Raw genomic sequence first — 18,562 nt, forward strand, 5'->3', positions numbered from 1 at the left:
ACCTTTGTATGATGGTTGTTCTTTCTTTCTTATTCTAAATCATTGCTGAGAAATGACTGATGGTTATCATACATATTAATTTGACATGAAGCTTACCAGAAGAGTTGAGACTTTGGCGCAAAGCAAGAGTATCATAGAAAAATGTTCAATTTTTTAACAATTTTTCATGCATAATTCTCTATTTTCATTGAATTGAAGTTGAGTTTCTTTGTTGTACGGATTCCGAAGAACTCAAGTGGCAAGTGGAATCTTTCATGATTGAAAGATTGGAACTATTAAACATTTTGAATTTCAAGAATCAGAGGTAAACCATTTATGGCTTGTAACTTCAACATTGTATAGAAACAAGTTACAGTTTTTTTTATAGCTATTTTGATTATATGTTACTGTGAGTGATAAATTTCTAGCTTACTGTGAAGCTTCTTAATATACAACAATGCAAAGATATTGTCATTTTGTTGTTTATATTTGTAGCAACCATAATCTATTTGTTTTTTTTTTTTTTTTAAATGTACTAATTGATTTAATATGGATTTCCTTCATCTTGCAAATCAATCATCTGTCACTATGGATTGGAAATTTCTTAGTAGCTTATAAGGTTTCTTGATGTGAAATGATTTGTAAAAGTTTATCATTCAAATTCAATTTGCAGTCCATTTCAATTCTGCAACTAAGCAGATCATGATGTAATCTTGGAAATGGCATTAATTCATTCTCAGCTGTCTATTTTTACCCTATAGTTTTAATGGAGAAAATTGTTGAAGTGGTATAGAATTTGGTAGCTTTATTTTCCTTTTCATGTCATTTTTTTTCTTTGCATTGCTCCATTTTTGGCTTGTTTTGCCATAGCATAAAAGTTTTACAAGTTACAAATTGCATTTACATTCTCATTCCAATGGAGATGGAATTCTAATTCGTTTTTGGAGGTCTTTTGGAACGTGGAACCTTGCACATCTATTACATGTTCTACATAGAGATACACGTGCACCTGATGTACCTGAGGCAGAACCTATTACAATTGAGCTTTAATGGTATTGTGAATTGTTTTCTGTACAGGACAAATACATATGAATGAGCGCACTTTTGAAAAAAAAAAATGATTAGAATCTTATTGCAAATTCTTTGTTGTTGCCATCCACGACTGCAAGGAATTGTAAATCAGGAAATGTTGCTGATTCTGAACAGTTTATAGAACCAATACTCAATTCTCTTGAAACGTTGATGACATTGAGAAAACCCTTAAATAAACTCATACTTAACTACATAGTTTACTTCTATTGTATTTTAGATATTCCAATGCCTGAATTACTGGGATAATGATGATTACGGTGTCACACTTCGTAGCTCATTCATGAGAATTTAGCATTAAGTACTGTCCAACAGTTGTGATATTAATACTTCTTTTCTTTTTGTTTATGTGAATTGAATCAACACTTAACAAAACTGAGCAAATTTCATAGTATGAGAAAAAGGTTAAACAAAGATATCCACAGCCAAACAATAAATACAATGGTTGATCAATTCCTTTTTTCCCTTTATATTTACAGATTTCCCAACTGAAGTTTGGGAGTAGTGAAACCTTTTTCTGAGTTTTCTCATTGTCAAAATCATTCTTTTCATGTTTGAATTAGTTTTCTTTGTATTATCGCACTGCTAGTCAGTGCTGCTATGTATACACACACACACACACACACACACACACACACACACATTTCCACTAATGTGCCCCACGGAAACCATTGCAGGTGATCAATTGGCAATTGCTAAGGAAACTGGGCATCAGCTGGGAATGGGTACAAACATGTACCCATCTTCATCTCTTGGTTGTTCATCAATCTATGCTGGTTATATCCTCTCTACTGGCAGCAAGAAATGTTGAAGGAAAAAGAAAGGCTAGATGGAAAGGTATTGCCTCCTGCAAAATAGAGAGAAATGCATAGAAGATAGGTGCAAAGGGAAGAGGATCTTTGTAGCATGTGTCAGATCTGGGATATTCATCTGTTGGGAACCAGACTCACCAAGAAAAGGATGATGACCTGATGACATTTTCTGTGTATTTTCAGTATATTATTGTAATTGTAACTGCAATTGTAATTGATTCATTATTGAATGAATGACTGTAAACAAAATGCGTAAGTGTAACCAACTGAGTTCACCCAAAGGGGTGAACAGATAGCAGGGATGTCCAATAGCAGGAATTCGAAATACCCACCACAAATGGAAAATCAACTTTCCACCACAAAGTACATGCATGACTACATAATTTCACCGAATTCTGCACCTTTGAGATCAATTAATTGGTTTTCTTCCATAATAAAACCAATTCTGCAGTACACAATAAAATGCTGGTTACTAACAACCCTAAAGATGGGAAGGCAAAATCCACGAGATCAATTTGCCATCTCATCCAACACATGAAGCCAGCTCAAAACCATTGCTTCACATCCAGATCATTAGCAAAGTTAGTGCAGAAGCAGATACAAGGGAAGACCTAGGCTCCAGCCCAACTCAAGTACTGATCTCAGTATCACCTCAGCAGATTAACGCAATCCAGAAACAGGAAAAAAAAATTACCACGTAACAACCATGTGGAATCAGTTTTAATGCACCAGCAATACATGAGAAACGAATTTTGGCAGCTATTCAACAGCTCTCCAAAGTGAAGACAGCTTCTCATGGAAAAATACAATGGCTTAAAGCCACAACACCATCGCTAAAAGCCAAACCATCATCTTCACAGAGGGTGAATGGCATCGTATATAAATATTAGAATTTTTGCTAATTCATCCTATTAAGGGTAACTCAAGATGTTGAACAGATGACAAGATGAACTTTAACGACCACAAGGACCTAAAAACTTGAATTTTTCAAGCACAACATGAAAGACAAGGATTCTCTTCCTCTATGCTCCAAGAGAAGATTGGATGACAGAGACCAGACTGCAGGACATAATTAAAAACACGAAGAAACCATCTTGGCCATCAGTCCCCAAAACAAAAAAAGCCAATAGTTTGGTATGGGGGCACAAGGCCCCAACTTTCCAATCTAACAGAAACAGGTATCAAACAACAAGTTTAGGTCTAATGTAAACTCAGAGATGAAACTAAAGATGGAAAGCTACTACCCCATCTTAAGAAAAGATGCATGACCAAATGCCAACGACAGATCAAAAAACAACAGCATTTCAGACAGCACAACAGAAATGTAGCGGACATCAAGCAGCAGCTGGCTGCAGAGTGACACCAACAGAGAGCTATTGGAAAAGGAACACAGACAGTCAAGATAACAATGAAAAACCAAATGAACAATACACACTTCCTACAGAGACGAAAGCAATTGTGGTTTATGTAGGAAGCGCATAAAACTTTTATGGGCAAAGATCCTATGAGAGTTTTAGTTTGAAGTCCAGACACAATAACAAGTTTTTAAAAAAATGCATGACAGGAATGCCTCCAGTAGTATTGCAATGAATATCTACTAAATTAAAATCTGTAAAGGCCTCCATTACCTAGTTGGACAGAAAACATATATAAATAAACCAAAGCTGTTGTTGCCCAATGAACTACCTTCAGGACAAGGCCATGACCACGAACTTGATTAATCAAGTTGCACCATGCATCACCATGTGTCGTAAGTAGTCAAATATAAGGTTTGACCATGCCCTAGGGCAGACCAAGCCATACCAGATTAACAAACAAGTTCCTTCCTAATAATTTAAAAAAAAAATAAAATGAAACCCATACTCATCTAAGGATAGTATGATTGGTGATAAGGTTGCTGCAGACTACTGGGCTGCAAACTTCCATGTTGCATGCCACCAGACGCAGTGTAACCACTGTAACCAACAGGCTTATCATACAAGCTAGATGATAGCTCTGTGGAGTAGAGATGAGACATCGGTGGGCTCCTGCCCCCAACATAACCCAGATGTGATCCTAGATAGCTGGGACCCTGACGGTCATAGAGTGCAGAAGCTCCTGCACCAGGACCTGCCAAGCCATAAGGCCCGGCTGAAGGCAGGTACGGAGAAACCCGGTCAGCCAACAGGCTAGACGAATGCGGTGGTTGTTGGTTAAGTTGTGCAACCAGGGGTGCAGTTAGAGTGGTGGGGCCAGCTGCACCCACCAAAGCTGGTCGGGGACGCTTGTTTGCAGCCTGCTGTTGCTGGGTCTTTGGCATCGTCGGAGCCGGTCGCTTCCTATCTGCCTTCTGCTTTTCCAACTGAGCAATACGCTTTTCAAGGCCTTCTGGCAAGTACTCGGATTGGAGATTGTGCTCTTCAATGCATTTGATTATTGCTCTCAATGCAGCAAGTTCTTTAGCAATGGCCTCATTCTGTTGAAGATGCATCCAGGGTGGTGTGCAATCTCAGTACATACACTTATTTTTAAAAACATGGCATGTGCCTAGAAAGAAAAATGCAATACCTGTGCCTGAAGGGAGCCATTTCCCTTTTTCCGGACCTCTTGGGCTACCTTCTTTGATTCCTTCAAGTAGGCCTTAAGAAGAGGCACAGGAGGGAACTCCCCCACAACATCGAAGGCATATGCATAGTTAACAGCATCAAGCTGCTTCCCATTGCTTATTAGTTTCCTAATAAGATCTGTCATAAGCAAAAAGCTTCCCAGTGTCATCAGATGACCATGAGGGGAAAAAACAACAAAACAGTGTTTTACTAACACACTAACATCCACAAAGGGATGGATGTTTCAAACCAACTAATCAAACATATTGGAAAATAATGACACAGAAACTATATTACACGCTTTACAATCAATAAATTCAAAGGCCTCAAAATTGCAGAATAACAACAAGGCTTCCATAGCCATTCAGTCCCGAAAGATGGCGTTTTGGTAATTGGATATCATCACCGGCCAACAGAACCAAGCTCTAAAGAGTGTTCAAACCGATCAATCAAGTCTTTTATTGGGAAAATAAAATACTTAAGAAAAGCATTACAATCAATCAATTCATAGGCCTAAGAATTGCAGAATAACAGCAAGACTTCAATGCCATTCAGTCCCGAAAGATGGTATTTTGGTAAACGGATATCATCACTGGCCAACAGCTCAAAGCTTTCAAAGGTCAAGCTCTACCAGGATTTAATATCACATGACTAAACATATATTTTATATGACCTCAAACCATAATTAAATGTTGAGAAAGAACAAATGCCACAGGATTTTATGGTTTCAGTCAGTACAAAAATATGATTTTTTTTTTTTTAAATAAATCTCGTGATAACATCACAAGATTTTGAAAAACTCACCAGATTTTAAATATTGCATTCTTATATGAATATATTAATATGTATTAACATTTTAGATGTATCATATATACTCTTAAAATATTCTCCACTAAGACACCATTTTCAATAAAATACTAAAACAAATAGTGATTTAAGTTGCAAGAAACACCATCAATCATGTAACCCATCGAAAAATGGTTATGCATGACACCTGCAGTGGAACACAAAGTGAGAATGCAGCATGAAAAGCCCAAATAGAGCATAAAACAATGGCTCTCCAAGAAAAACACACCTTAACTGTACATTCTTCAACAGATTATTTAAACTGAAATAGGTAGACAAAGCTTTAACAGAAAATAATAAAATTAAGTGAACACCGAGATGTCAGAAGAAAGAACAATAACAGATGGCTAGAAAATGTATGTCTCATGGCCTGTCCAAGGAGGTCATGGAAGCAACGCCGCTCCTCAAGGCAATGGAATATGAGACCTGCACAATGACGGAAGAGCTCCACAAGGAAGCACCCTCAACATCAATGGGCATTTTTATGTGACGTTTACAAAGGAATATACAAACATTGGATGCCTGCTCCATTATGTGAAGGAAGTTTTTACCCAAAAACCTCCCCCGTCACAAAATTTAGGAAAGAAGTTTAAAAGGAAAATGAAAATATAATGTGAAAGATGAATTTAGGGGCTGTCTGAGGTTAGGGATTTGAGGCAAGGAATTGTTAAATGCATGAATTTCCTAAATCCACTCCAGCATAAAATCGTGGACTTGGGGCAAATCCAAATCCCAAAAAAAAAAGGATTTTCAACATCAACGAAATGAAAGACTTGTTGAAATGTATGTCTCATGGCCTGTCCAAGGAGGTCATGGCAGCCATGCCGCTCCTCAAGGCAATGGAATATGAGACCTGCACATCGACAAAAGAGCTCCACAAGGAAGCAGCCTCAACATCAATGGGCATTTTTATGTGACATTTACAAAGGAATATACAAACATTGGATGTCTGCTCCAATATGTGAAGGAAGTTTTTACCCAAAAACCTCCCCCCGTCACAAAATTGAGGAAAGAAGTTTAAAGGAAAAAAAAAGTATAATGTGAAAGATGAATTTATGGGTTGTTTGAGGTTAGGGATTTGAGGCAAGGAATTGTCGAATGCATGGATTTCTTAAATCCATTCCAGCATAAAATCATGGATTTGGGGTAAATCCAAATCCCAAGGAAAAAAAAGGACTTTGAACATCAAAGAAATGAAAGACTTACAATAAAAGTTATTTCTTTGCAATAATGGCCTGAGATCTCCATAGATGCTCTCAAATCTAATGTGAAAGATGAATTTAGGGGCTGTCTGATGTTAGGGATTCGAGGAAAGGAATTGTTAAATGCATGTATTTCCTAAATCCACTCCAGCATAAAATCGTGGATTTGGTATAAATCCAAATCCAAATCCCAAAAATATATATAAAAAAAAGAAGGATTTTCAACATCAACGAAATGAAAGACTTGTTGAAATGTATGTCTCATGGCCTGTCCAAAGAGGTCATGGCAGCCATGCCGCTCCTCAAGGCAATGGAATATGAGACCTGCACATCGACGAAAGAGCTCCACAAGGAAGCACCCTCAACATCAATGGGCATTTTTATGTGACGTTTACAAAGGAATATACAAACATTGGATGTCTGCTCCATTATGTGAAGGAAGTTTTTACCCAAAAACCTCTCCCTGTCACAAAAATTGAGGAAAGAAGTTTAAAGGGAAAAAAAAAAAGTACAATGTGAAAGATGAATTTATGGGCCGTCTAAGGTTAGGGATTTGAGGCAAGGAATTGTCAAATGCATGGATTTCTTAAATCCACTCCAGCATAAAATCATGGATTTGGAGTAAATCCAAATCCCAAGAAAAAAAAAACGACTTTGAACATCAAAGAAATGAAAGACTTGTTGAAATGTATGTCTCATGGCCTGTCCAAGGAGGTCATGGCAGCCATGTTGCTCCTCAAGGCAATGGAATATGAGACCTGCACATCGACGGAAGAGCTCCACAAGGAAGCACCCTCAACATCAATGGGCATTTTTATGTGACGTTTACAAAGGAATATACAAACATTGGATGTCTGCTCCATTATGTAAAGGAAGTTTTTACCCAAAAACCTCCCCCATCACAAAATTGAGGAAAGAAGTTTAAAGGGAAAAAAAAGTATAATGTGAAAGATGAATTTATGGGTTGTCTGAGGTTAGGGATTTGAGGCAAGGAATTGTCAAATGCATGGATTTCTTAAATCCACTCCAGCATAAAATCATGGATTTGGGGTAAATCCAAATCCCAAGAAGAAGAAAAAAAGGACTTTGAACATCAAAAAAATGAAAGACTTGCAATAGAAGTTATTTCTTTGCAATAATGGCCTGAGATCTCCATAGATGCCCTCAAATCTAAAGATGTGTATATCTTCATTGCAAAACAGTGAACTTTGAGATTTGCCAAGTAAAGAAATCCAATGCAAATCCATGAATTTTCCTAGCTCATAGATTTTTCAAACTCGTGGTTCACTTTCCTAATCCCAAACAGGGCCTTGGAACAAAACAAATGGAAGCTTCAAGTCCAACATGAGAAACTGGAAGGCAATTTAAAACCAAAAACTAGAAACAGCCAAATAAAGAAATCCAATGCAAATCCATGAATTTGCCTAGTTAATAGATTTATCAATTTCATGATTCATTTTCCTAAATCGAAACAGGGCCTTGGAACCCAAAAATAAAAAATAAAAATGGAAGCTTCAAGTCCAACATGAGAAATGGGAAGGCAATTTAAAGCAAATGCTGGAAAGAGCCAATTAATCCAACCAGACAAACACAAAGATGTTAAAAATAAGGAACCATGATAATGCAATTCAACAAATGGCTAAGACATGTATGTCTCATGGCCTGTCCAAGGAGTTCATGGCAGCAAAGCTGGCTCCTCAAGGCAATGGAATATGAGACCAGCCCCTTGACGGAGGAGCCCCAACAAAGGAAGGACCCTCAACATCAACAGGCATTTTTCTGTGACATTTACAAAAAAATATGCAAACGATGTCTGCTCCATTAGGTGAAGGAAGTTTTTACCCAAAAACCTCCCCCGTCACATAACTGAAAGGAAAGAATTCAATGAAGCATAATTAAAATCCAAACACATAATGAACAGAAGAATCAAAAGCTTCTTTACTACATTTTTTTTGAAAGATCACTGAATATATTTACGTAGAAAGCTTTTTACTACATATTAACATTTGCAATAGAACCCATATAAACAAACCCATAATTTTAGGGGAAAAGATCTGAGGAAAAAAAATCTTACCGGGAATCTTCTCCGTGAGCCCAAGTGATCGGCACAAATCAATCGTCTGCTTTCGCCGAGCAATGAAAACAACAATATCCAACAATTCATCGACATCAAAACAAGAAACCAGGCCATACGCCGACAGAAGATGCAAAAATGCAACCCCCTCTAAAGGGTTCTCACCGTTTTTACTAACCTTCCCCTCCCATTCCTCAGCCAATTTCTTGGCCCTATCCTTCACCTCATTTGAAATCTCTGGTGAGATCGACATCAGCCGATCAAGAAGAAGAATGCAGGTACGTCGGACTGCAGCCAGCTGGACGTCCTTATCGCCCTTCGATTTCACAGGGTAGAAACCCTCCATCGAATCCAACACCATTTTTGCGGGATCTGACGCAGTCCTGAGGGCCGCGCTGAGCTCCTCCCGCATGTCCTGCAGATCTTTACGATGTGCAATGACAAACAACCGCAAGCCCTGGCCATCCATCTTGGCGCAGAGAGACTTCAGCTCGGGCCGTGGGACAACATCCGACGATTCAAGCTCGACGGCGGAGGAGACAGCGGCCGCGGCAGCAGGGGCCACCTGCTGCTCTTTGGACTCAAGGTGCTTGAAGCGCTGCTCGATCGATTTCTCGATCGAAGCGAAGTGATCCTCAAGATCCTGCCATTGGAGATTGAAGGAAGCGAGGCATTCGGAATGCGATCGGAGGGCTTCAAAGGCCTTTTGAAGCTTCTCCTTCTTCAAAGAAACGGATTGAATCGATGCAGAAATCGACTTCAGAGAAGCCATGGATCTCTGCAAAGGATCTAAGAAGAACCAGAGGGAGAGGGAAAAAAAACCCTAGAAAGAGAGACGATCGAAACCCTAAAAACGTAAGAACGAAAGACCTAACCCTAACCCTAACCCCTCGCGGCGCCTGTTGGGAGAGATGCAGGAGGATAGAGAGCGAGCGGCAGCATTTATCGGGCTAAGTGGTATACTTCGGAAGCGGAATGCGCACTGAGGAACTCAGTACGGTAAGCGTACTGAGTAAACTCAGTGGGCCCCAGTGGCATTCATGCATTGTATCCACTCCGTCCATCTCTTTTGAAACCTAATTTGAGGGCATTATCCTAAAAATAAAATATATCCAAACCTCAAATAGACCACACCACCAGAAACAGTGTGAATTAAACATCTACCGTTGAAATTTTCGTGGGGACAACAGAGGTTTTAGATCAAGCTGATATTTGTGTTTTCCCTTCATCCATGTCTTTCTGATCTTATGAACATGTTGGATGACAAATAAACATCACTGAGGGCCTTAGAAAATTTTCAACGAATGAAATCATTGCTTCCACTTTTTCCAGTGGTATGGTCCACTTGAGCTTTGTATATGCATCAATTTTGGGCTGAACCTATAAAATGATCTGAAAAAATGAATGGACGGCGTGGATGAACTACATGCATTCGCAGTGGGCCCAACTGAGTTTACTCAGTACGATAAGAGCGTACGCAATCCGATTTCGTTTACTTCCACCGTTGGATTATAATCGTGCGGTTCTGGTTAATTTAAGACAGGGAACCATTTTGGACCGTCGGTTTTTCAAGACGTGCGAATTTCCTGCGGAAGACAGTTCATCCACAGCGATGTGAGTGGGTCCCACCGTAACGGTGGTCACAAATCCACCCGTCAATGGGCCGGGCTTAGGCCTGAAATATTATAAATTTGAATGGGGCAGCTTGATGGCCAAGCCCCAAACATTTCAAAATCCGAGCTGAGACCTCCCATGCGCCCAAACCATTGACAGCCCTAGCAATGACACTTAATTTCCCCTCACCTTCGACACAACCCACGGACGTTGCAGTAGAGGGGATTAGATGAGATGTAATTAGATTCAAGGTAATGAGAGATTTGTCAATGAAATTAGATTTAAGGTAATGAGAAATTTGCCAGTGGTTCTCCAGGACTTTCAGTGGATTGGAAGAGCTGGGGAGGATTTGGGTTTTCTGTTTGGATGGGTGATGGAATTTGGGCATCCTCCTGTGGTAAACCCGTGGGAGTGTTTGGAAATGCAAAGTAAATTATAATACATCATGCGTTTTTTTAATAGCGGACATTCTTAACACCACTACTTCATACGGTGTGGTCCACTATAGCCTTGGATCTACCTTTGTTTTGGTCTAATTCTCTATATTGAATGGACCTTATGTGCGGGCAGTGTGGATCGAAGTTATACATTACGGTAGGCTACATGTAAAGCTGCCCGTGGTCCCATCCTATATCCCATGCTGTATCAAGGGATGGGCGAATCCCTTGGGCAGCTGGTGCAGTTTATGAGGCTATCTGCGCTTAAGTACATCCAGTCATCCAAACATACCGTTGTATGGAAATAGGGATCAAATCCCACTTAATACCATCCAATTCCATCTAGTACGTCATGTCAAACACCCTTGGTAAAAGAGTTGATTGATTTTACCCAGGACTTGTTTAGAACATGGGATTAGGTGGGATTGGGTGGTATCGAATTGCAAACAGTGACATATAAAATTTGTTTGTGGTTTATCATTCATGAGAAGGATTTGATTAGTATAGGCATTTGACGTTTCAATTCCACTGGAAACTGCGTGTTTGGTATGTGGAATTGAATTGTATTGGAAGAGATTAGTTTCAATCCCACCGGAAGATGCGTGTTTGGTCTATGGAATTGAATTGTATTACAAGGGATTAATATCATTATTGCACAATGATTGCATGTATGGAAATACCATAGTATTGTAGCCATCCAATCCCGTGTTTAAGATATAAAAAAAATTGCTACTGGAAAATACGGGATTAAGTAAAATCATATTTGGTGGACCATGGAATTGTAATCAATGGACCAAATTCACAACGGATGTCGTTCACTTATACACATATATAGCCATAATGTCATGCATAAACAGTGTATATGGATGGATAGCATGGATAAACGCATGCATCAATATGGGGCCCATATGTGTAGTGAATTCAAAATCTACAGAAATCATACATGGGACCAAATGCAATTCCATCCCACCCAATTCCAACCTTTCTCATCCTCTCCAAATGTTGGATGGAATTGCACAGGACCAAGTGCAATTCAATCCCAGCTAATCCCATCTAATACCCTGCATCAAATGCCCCTAAAATGCACCATTTACACATGATACTCGAGTTTATATATATATATATATATATATATATATATATATATATATATATATATATATATATGTATATATATATATATGATTGGTGTTATTAGTAAAAATGGACTGACCAAATGTACAAACTCGAAAATTATGGATTGCTGGAGGGCCGAAAAATCAAATCGGCTTTAGATACAAACCTTGACCAAAGACCTTGACCCCAGATACCGATCTCAGCTTCAGATATCAACATCGGTCTCGAATACCAACCTCGGCCTCGGATGTCGGCTTTGGATATCGACCACCACTTCGGAATACAAATACACTTACAATATATTAAGATAATATTATCCTATGAGATATTCGTCGAAGATTTGAAGAAGTCAACCATGACACGTTCAGAGGAAGATCTCTTTTGTAATACGCAATCACCATTCAAGAGGCATTAACATATATGTATCTGAGACCAAAAGCAGCCTATAAATACATCCGTTGTCATAAATAAAGGAACACACAACCACTACCAGAAAAATGGGCAAAGGCTACAGATTTCATTTGTAGCCAAATATTAAAAATTCAGCTACGGATATAAGCCGTAGGAAATAATTCAATAGCACGTACAGCTACGGCTATTATTGGTAGCTGAAAGTAGCGTTGGATCCGTAGCAATATGCAGAATACAGCTACGGGTTTTCAGACTAAGCGCTAGCAATATGCAAAATACAGCTACGGTTTTTTCAGACTAAGCACTACGATTAATATCCGTCATTCAATTAAAAATTTTTATAGGCTTTCATTTATTACCTTCATAATCATTCATTCAATTAACCACCTGCATAATCAATCAATCATTCATTCAATTACAATCTTCATTTCATACCATGGCCTTATGACAAAGTGATGTAGAGCGGGTCGCGGACAATTACATGGCCAAGATGGATCAGAAAAGGCCCGGTCGACGACAGAAGTGATCCAGACCATCGAACCTTAAATCGGGCGTAAAATATATGATTTTGGGGTAGAACGAGCTACTGAAGCCAACCAACCCTGCTATGCCGAGTTGCGCAGCCCGGAATTGTGAAAAACCTCTGGATTGACGGTCGTTTCCCTGTTTTAATTTCGTTTTTACTATAAATAGTAAGTTTTAGTTTGATTATAACTCTTCATCCGTCGGGCTTTAGGAGTTGCGCCCAACGTGAAAAGAGCTTAGAATAATTAGGAGAACGGTTTGGTGAAGCCAAATAGGACACTTACTATTTTTGGCCGAAAACCTTGCGCACTAGTAGACATCACGACCGTCTTTAAATAATAAGTTTACTATTTATAGTAAGTTCCGGATTCTAAGAGTTTGAGTTGTAGTTTGATTCTAATTTCTTTCCCATTGCTTGGTAGCCCTATTTAAAGGGTTGTAAACTCGTTTTTATTCATCAATTAATCAATTTCGAATTTCTTAGAATTTATTTCTATTTTTTGCTTTCTTTCCTCATGGATTCGAGAAGTCTCTGTGAGGAGTCCAGATAAGCTCCGTGGATTTGGAGTAGTTATCATCATCACGTTCATCCCTGCGTCAATTGGTATCAGAACGAGAATTCCCCTCGGGCCAATGGCAAACAACGAAGATATGAATCAAAATCCTGTGGACGGTGATCCAGGGATTCGTTATCTTTCGGAAAGAATGGAAGCTTTCCACCGGGAGAGTCAGTTGACCATGTAAGGGCTGCAGGCAACTCTCGACCGTCTTGCGGATGCGCTACTTCCGCGCCGAGCCCTAGGCGGTGCTCCACCACCCATGGTTGTTGTACGACACAACCCCGATTTTCGTAGAGCACTACCAGTGGCAAACCGTAGGGCTACACCAGATGATTCAAGTTCTAGTGACGAGGACCTTAATGAGGGTTTTGCTCGATGACCAATCCATGGAGGTGATCATCTAGATCGTGCTTAAAGAGACTATCGAGGTAAGGCTGAACTTCCTAGTTTTAACGGTTTATTACGTATAGAAGATTTTCTTGATTGGCTAGCCGAAGTAGAGAGATATTTTGATTACATAGACGTGCCAGATCATAAAAGGGTAAAATTGGTAGTATTTAAATTAAAATCTGGTACTTCTGCATGGTGAGAACAATTACAACTCTAACGAGCCCGCCAGAATAAGGCACCCATTTCATCATGGCCACGGATGAGACGTCTTCTTCGATCACGATTTCTCCCCAGTGATTATGAGCAGATATTATTCCAGCAATATCAAAATTGCAGACAAAGAAATCGAACCGTCACAAATTACACCGAAGAATTTCAACGGTTGGTTGGCTACACGAAACGATCTGTCAGAATCTGAGTCAGAGAAGGTGGCACGATTTATAGGTGGGTTACGACCGATAATTCAGGATCGAGTTCAGATGTACCCAGTCGGGACCGTGGATGAAGCAGTTCAATTGACGGGTATGGCAGAAACATAACTTGCAAGAGCTCCTGCTCGTCCATATCCTTCAAATCGACCCCCCATGATGGGTCCCACGCAGGATCCAGTGCTACCACGAGGAAAAGATCCAGTATCTCAACTTCCTATAACCGCAAACCGTGATACGGGAAGCGGCTCATCCAGACCTCAACGTGCAGCACCCACAACAGCAGGTCCGAGTAGGATTCCAAATCCTTATACTCGGCCAAGGTCGAACAATTGTTACCGCTGTGGCTAACCAGGCCACTTATCAAACACTTGTCCTCAACGTCCCGCGGCGCACTTGACTATAAACGAAGGGGGCACTGAAGATGAGGCCGCAGAAGAAGACCATCGCTTTGATGAACATGAATAAACCACTGAAGAAATAACAGGTGGCGATGAAGTAATGGGCGAAGATCGTAGTGAATTTTTAGTTGTGAGGCGATTACTGTATGCCCCACGAAAGGAATTACATCCACAGCGACATAATATATTTCGTACTCGGTGCACCGTCAACGGAAAGGTCTGTGATGTGATCATAGACAGTGGTAGTAGCGAAAATATCGTCTCGAGAGTAATGGTGGACAAGTTGCGGCTACCAACGATGAAACATCCTTCCCCATACTCTATTGGCTGGATAAAAAAGGTGAATGCGACCAAGGTAACTGAACAATGCACTATCTCGTTTTCAATTGGCAAAAATTATAAGGATCAAATACTTTGTGACGTGGTCGATATGGAAGCTTGTCATATGTTACTCGGTCAACCCTGGCAGTCGGACCGTGATGCGACCCATCGGGGATAAGATAATGTCTACGTATTCGTCAAGGATAGTCGAAAAATAATCCTTGCCCCTATGGCACCAGAGAACCACCCTGAAGCCTCTATAGTGGAGGGGAGTTCCCTCTTGACCATTCGAGATTTCATGGAGGAATCTAAGGAAACTGGCGAGGTATACGCCATAGTAGTAAAGGGCGAGGAAGAGGAACTCTCAAACATCCCTTCAAGTTTAAGACTGTTGCTAAACGAATTCAAAGAAGTCTGGCCTAAGGATTTACCTGATGGATTGCCCCCCATGAGGGACATCCAACATCACATAGACCTCGTCTCTGGGGCTAGCCTGCCTAATCGCCCTCATTATCGGATGAGTCCGAAGGAGTGTGAGATACTTCAGGGGCAAGTGGAGGAATTGATCCGTAAGGGTCTCTTGAGAGAGAGCATGAGCCCATGTGCCGTACCAGCATTATTAACGCCAAAAAAAGATGGAAGCTGGCGCATGTGTGTTGACAGCCGAGCAATCAACAAAATTACCATCAAATATCGGTTTCCAATACCACGGTTGGACGACATGCTCGATATGTTAGAAGGGGCTAAGGTGTTCTCTAAACTAGATCTAAGAAGCGGGTACCATCAGATTCGTATTCGACCCGGTGATGAGTGGAAAATGACATTCAAGACCAAGGAAGGGTTGTATAAGTGGCTGGTCATGCCCTTCGGCCTATCAAACGCACCAAGTACTTTTATGCGTTTAATGAATCAAGTTCTAAAACCGTTCACTGGCCAATTTGTGGTAGTATATTTTGATGACATATTGATATATAGCCAGGATGAGGCGGAGCACAGGAAACATCTCAGGCAGGTGCTACAGGTTCTACAAATTAACAAGTTGTACCTCAACTTGAAGAAGTGTAGTTTTTTAACTGACAGCCTATTATTTCTAAGATTTGTTGTAACATCCACAGGCATTCGTGTGGACGATGAAAAGGTGCGAGCTATTAGGGAATGGCCGATCCCGACAAACATTCATGAGGTGAGGAGTTTTCACGGGTTAGTGACTTTCTATCGTCGATTTGTGCGAGATTTTAGCACCATAGTCATGCTTATAACAAATTGCATGAAAAAAGAACCGTTCCAGTGGACCGATAAAGCCGATAAGAGCTTTCATGAGATCAAGTATCATTTGTCTACAATACCGGTCTTGGTGCTTCCTAATTTCGACAAATTGTTTGAGGTTGAGTGTGACGCTTCATATGTCAGAATTGGATGAGTATTATCACAGGAAGGCAGGTCGGTAGCCTTCTACAGCAAGAAGCTTAGCGAAGCCCGAAAGAAGTGGTCGACTTATGAGCTTGAGTTGTACGCAGTTGTTCAGGCGCTGCAACATTGGCGACATTATCTGATTCAAAGAGAGTTCATTTTGTACACTGACCATCAAGCATTAAAGTTTATTAATAGTCAGACTAACGTGAATCGTGTGCATGCTAGATGGGTTGCGTTTTTACAGGAATTCACGTTCGTTCTGAAGCACAAGTCAGGGCAGCAGAACAAGGTGGTTGATGCTCTTAGCCATCGTGCATCACTACTAGTTACAATGAGCAATGAGGTAGTCGGCTTCGACTGTCTCAAGGAGCTGTATGCGGAGGATGAGGACTTCAAAGATTCTTGGATGAAGTGTCAAGAAGGTCACCCCAGTGACCTTCATATACAGGACGATTTTCTCTTCAAAGGGAATCAATTGTGCATCCCCCAAAGTTCTCTGAGGGAGCAGATTATTCAGGAGCTAAATGGAGGTGGCCTTGGTAGACACCTGGGGCGAGATAAGACGCGAGCTCTTGTGGAAGAGCGGTATTACTGGCCGCAGTTAGTACGTGATGTGGAAAAAGCCATACAACGTTATCATGTTTGTCAGACCTCCAAGGGGCAATCTCAGAATACGGGCCTCTACACCCTGTTACCTGTGCCTAACGGTCATTGAGAGGATTTATCAATGGACTTCGTGCTTGGTCTCCTACGAACACAACGTGGCATGGATTCGGTGTTCGTGGTGGTAGATCGTTTCTCAAAGATGGCGCACTTTATCCCATGCAAGAAGACCCTCGATGCAACACACGTGTCGAATTTATTTTTCAGGGAGGTCGTTCGGCTACACGGGGTCCCCAAGACCATTACTTCCGATCGTGACACGAAGTTCATTAGCCACTTTTGGCGGACTTTATGGAATCAATTCGATACACGACTTCAATTCAGCAGTGCTTACCACCCACAGACTGATGGGCAGACCGAAGTTGTGAATCGCACATTGGGAAACCTCCTTTGTTGTATTTCAGGAGAAAACCGAAGCAGTGGGATTTGTCCTTGTCCCAAGCAGAGTTTGCATTCAACAACATGGTGAACCGTTCGACAGAGAGATCACCATTCCAGATTATCTACGGACGAGTGCCTCGCCACACACTTGACTTAGTCCCTCTACCCAAGCACCCGGGTACGAGCATTGCAGCAGAACATATGGCAGACAAGATCGTGGGCATCCATGCAGAAGTGCAGACTAAGCTACATGCCTCGAACGAGAAGTACAAGGAACAAGCGGACAAGCATCGACGACAAAAAGTGTTCGAGGTGGGCGACCGCATTATGGTCCATCTGCGCAAAGAGAGATTTCCAACCGGGGTGTACAGCAAGTTGAAAAATAAGAAGATTGGACCCGTCCCAATTATCCGAAAGATTAATGATAACGCTTATATTGTTGATCTTCCAGATGACATGACAATCTCACAGACTTTCAATGTCGCGGACCTGACCGAGTATCATGAACCAGAGCATGACGAGAACTCGAGGACGAGTTCTTTTGAAGTGGAGGAGACTGATGTAGAGCGAGTCGCGGATAATTACATGGCTAAGATGGATTAGAAAAGGCCCGGTCGACGACAGAAGTAATCCAGACCATCGAACCTTAAATCGGGCGTATCTTGCAATCCGGAATGAGTTATCTGACGTAAAATATATGATTTTGGGGTAGAACGAGCTACTGAAGCCAGCCAACCCTGCTATGCCGGGTTGCACAGCCCGAAATTGTGAAAAACCCCTGGATTGACGGTCGTTTCCCTGTTTTAATTTCGTTTTTACTATAAATAGCAAGTTTTAGTTTGATTATAACTCTTCATCCGTCGAGCTTTAGGAGTTGCGCCCAACGTGAAAAGAGCTTAGAATAATTAGGAGAACGGTTTGGTGAAGCCAAATAGGACACTTACTATTTTTGGCCGAAAACCTTGCGCACTAGTAGACATCACGACCGTCTATAAATAGTAAGTTTACTATTTATAGTAAGTCGCAGATTCTAAGAGTTTGAGTTGTAGTTTGATTCTAATTTCTTTCCCATTGCTTGGTAGCCCTATTTAAAGGGTTGTAAACTCGTTTTTATTCATCAATTAATCAATTTCGAATTTCTTAGAATTTATTTCTATTTTCTGCTTTCTTTCCTCGTGGATTCGAGAAGTCTCTGTGAGGAGTCCAGATAAGCTCCGTAGATTCGGAGTAGTTATCCTCATCACGTTCATCCCTGCGTCACAAAGGGATCACTTTGTATTAAAAAAAAAAAATCAAAAATCAAAATCAAAACTGT

The 18,562-nt window shown here is 40.7% G+C and overlaps 1 protein-coding gene and 2 non-coding genes across 3 annotated transcripts; all 3 read right to left on the bottom strand.

Annotated features, from left to right (window-relative positions):
- Positions 1-3,422: 3,422 nt before the first annotated feature.
- LOC131256739 (FRIGIDA-like protein 3) lies at positions 3,423-9,495 on the bottom strand. Its single transcript, XM_058257768.1, has 3 exons — positions 8,588-9,495; positions 4,428-4,603; positions 3,423-4,335 (listed from the first exon to the last, which is right to left on the bottom strand). Exons 1-3 carry the CDS (start codon positions 9,357-9,359, stop codon positions 3,748-3,750), a joined length of 1,536 nt encoding a protein of 511 aa, XP_058113751.1. The 5' UTR covers positions 9,360-9,495; the 3' UTR covers positions 3,423-3,747.
- On the bottom strand, positions 4,787-4,877 carry LOC131257175 (small nucleolar RNA SNORD96 family). The gene has a single exon (XR_009177189.1). It is a non-coding gene; the product is annotated as a small nucleolar RNA SNORD96 family (small nucleolar RNA).
- LOC131257163 (small nucleolar RNA SNORD96 family) lies at positions 4,975-5,064 on the bottom strand. The gene has a single exon (XR_009177178.1). It is a non-coding gene; the product is annotated as a small nucleolar RNA SNORD96 family (small nucleolar RNA).
- Positions 9,496-18,562: the final 9,067 nt, after the last annotated feature.

This window comes from Magnolia sinica, chromosome 9 (genome assembly GCF_029962835.1).
Source record: "Magnolia sinica isolate HGM2019 chromosome 9, MsV1, whole genome shotgun sequence".
Classification (NCBI taxonomy): domain Eukaryota; kingdom Viridiplantae; phylum Streptophyta; class Magnoliopsida; order Magnoliales; family Magnoliaceae; genus Magnolia; species Magnolia sinica.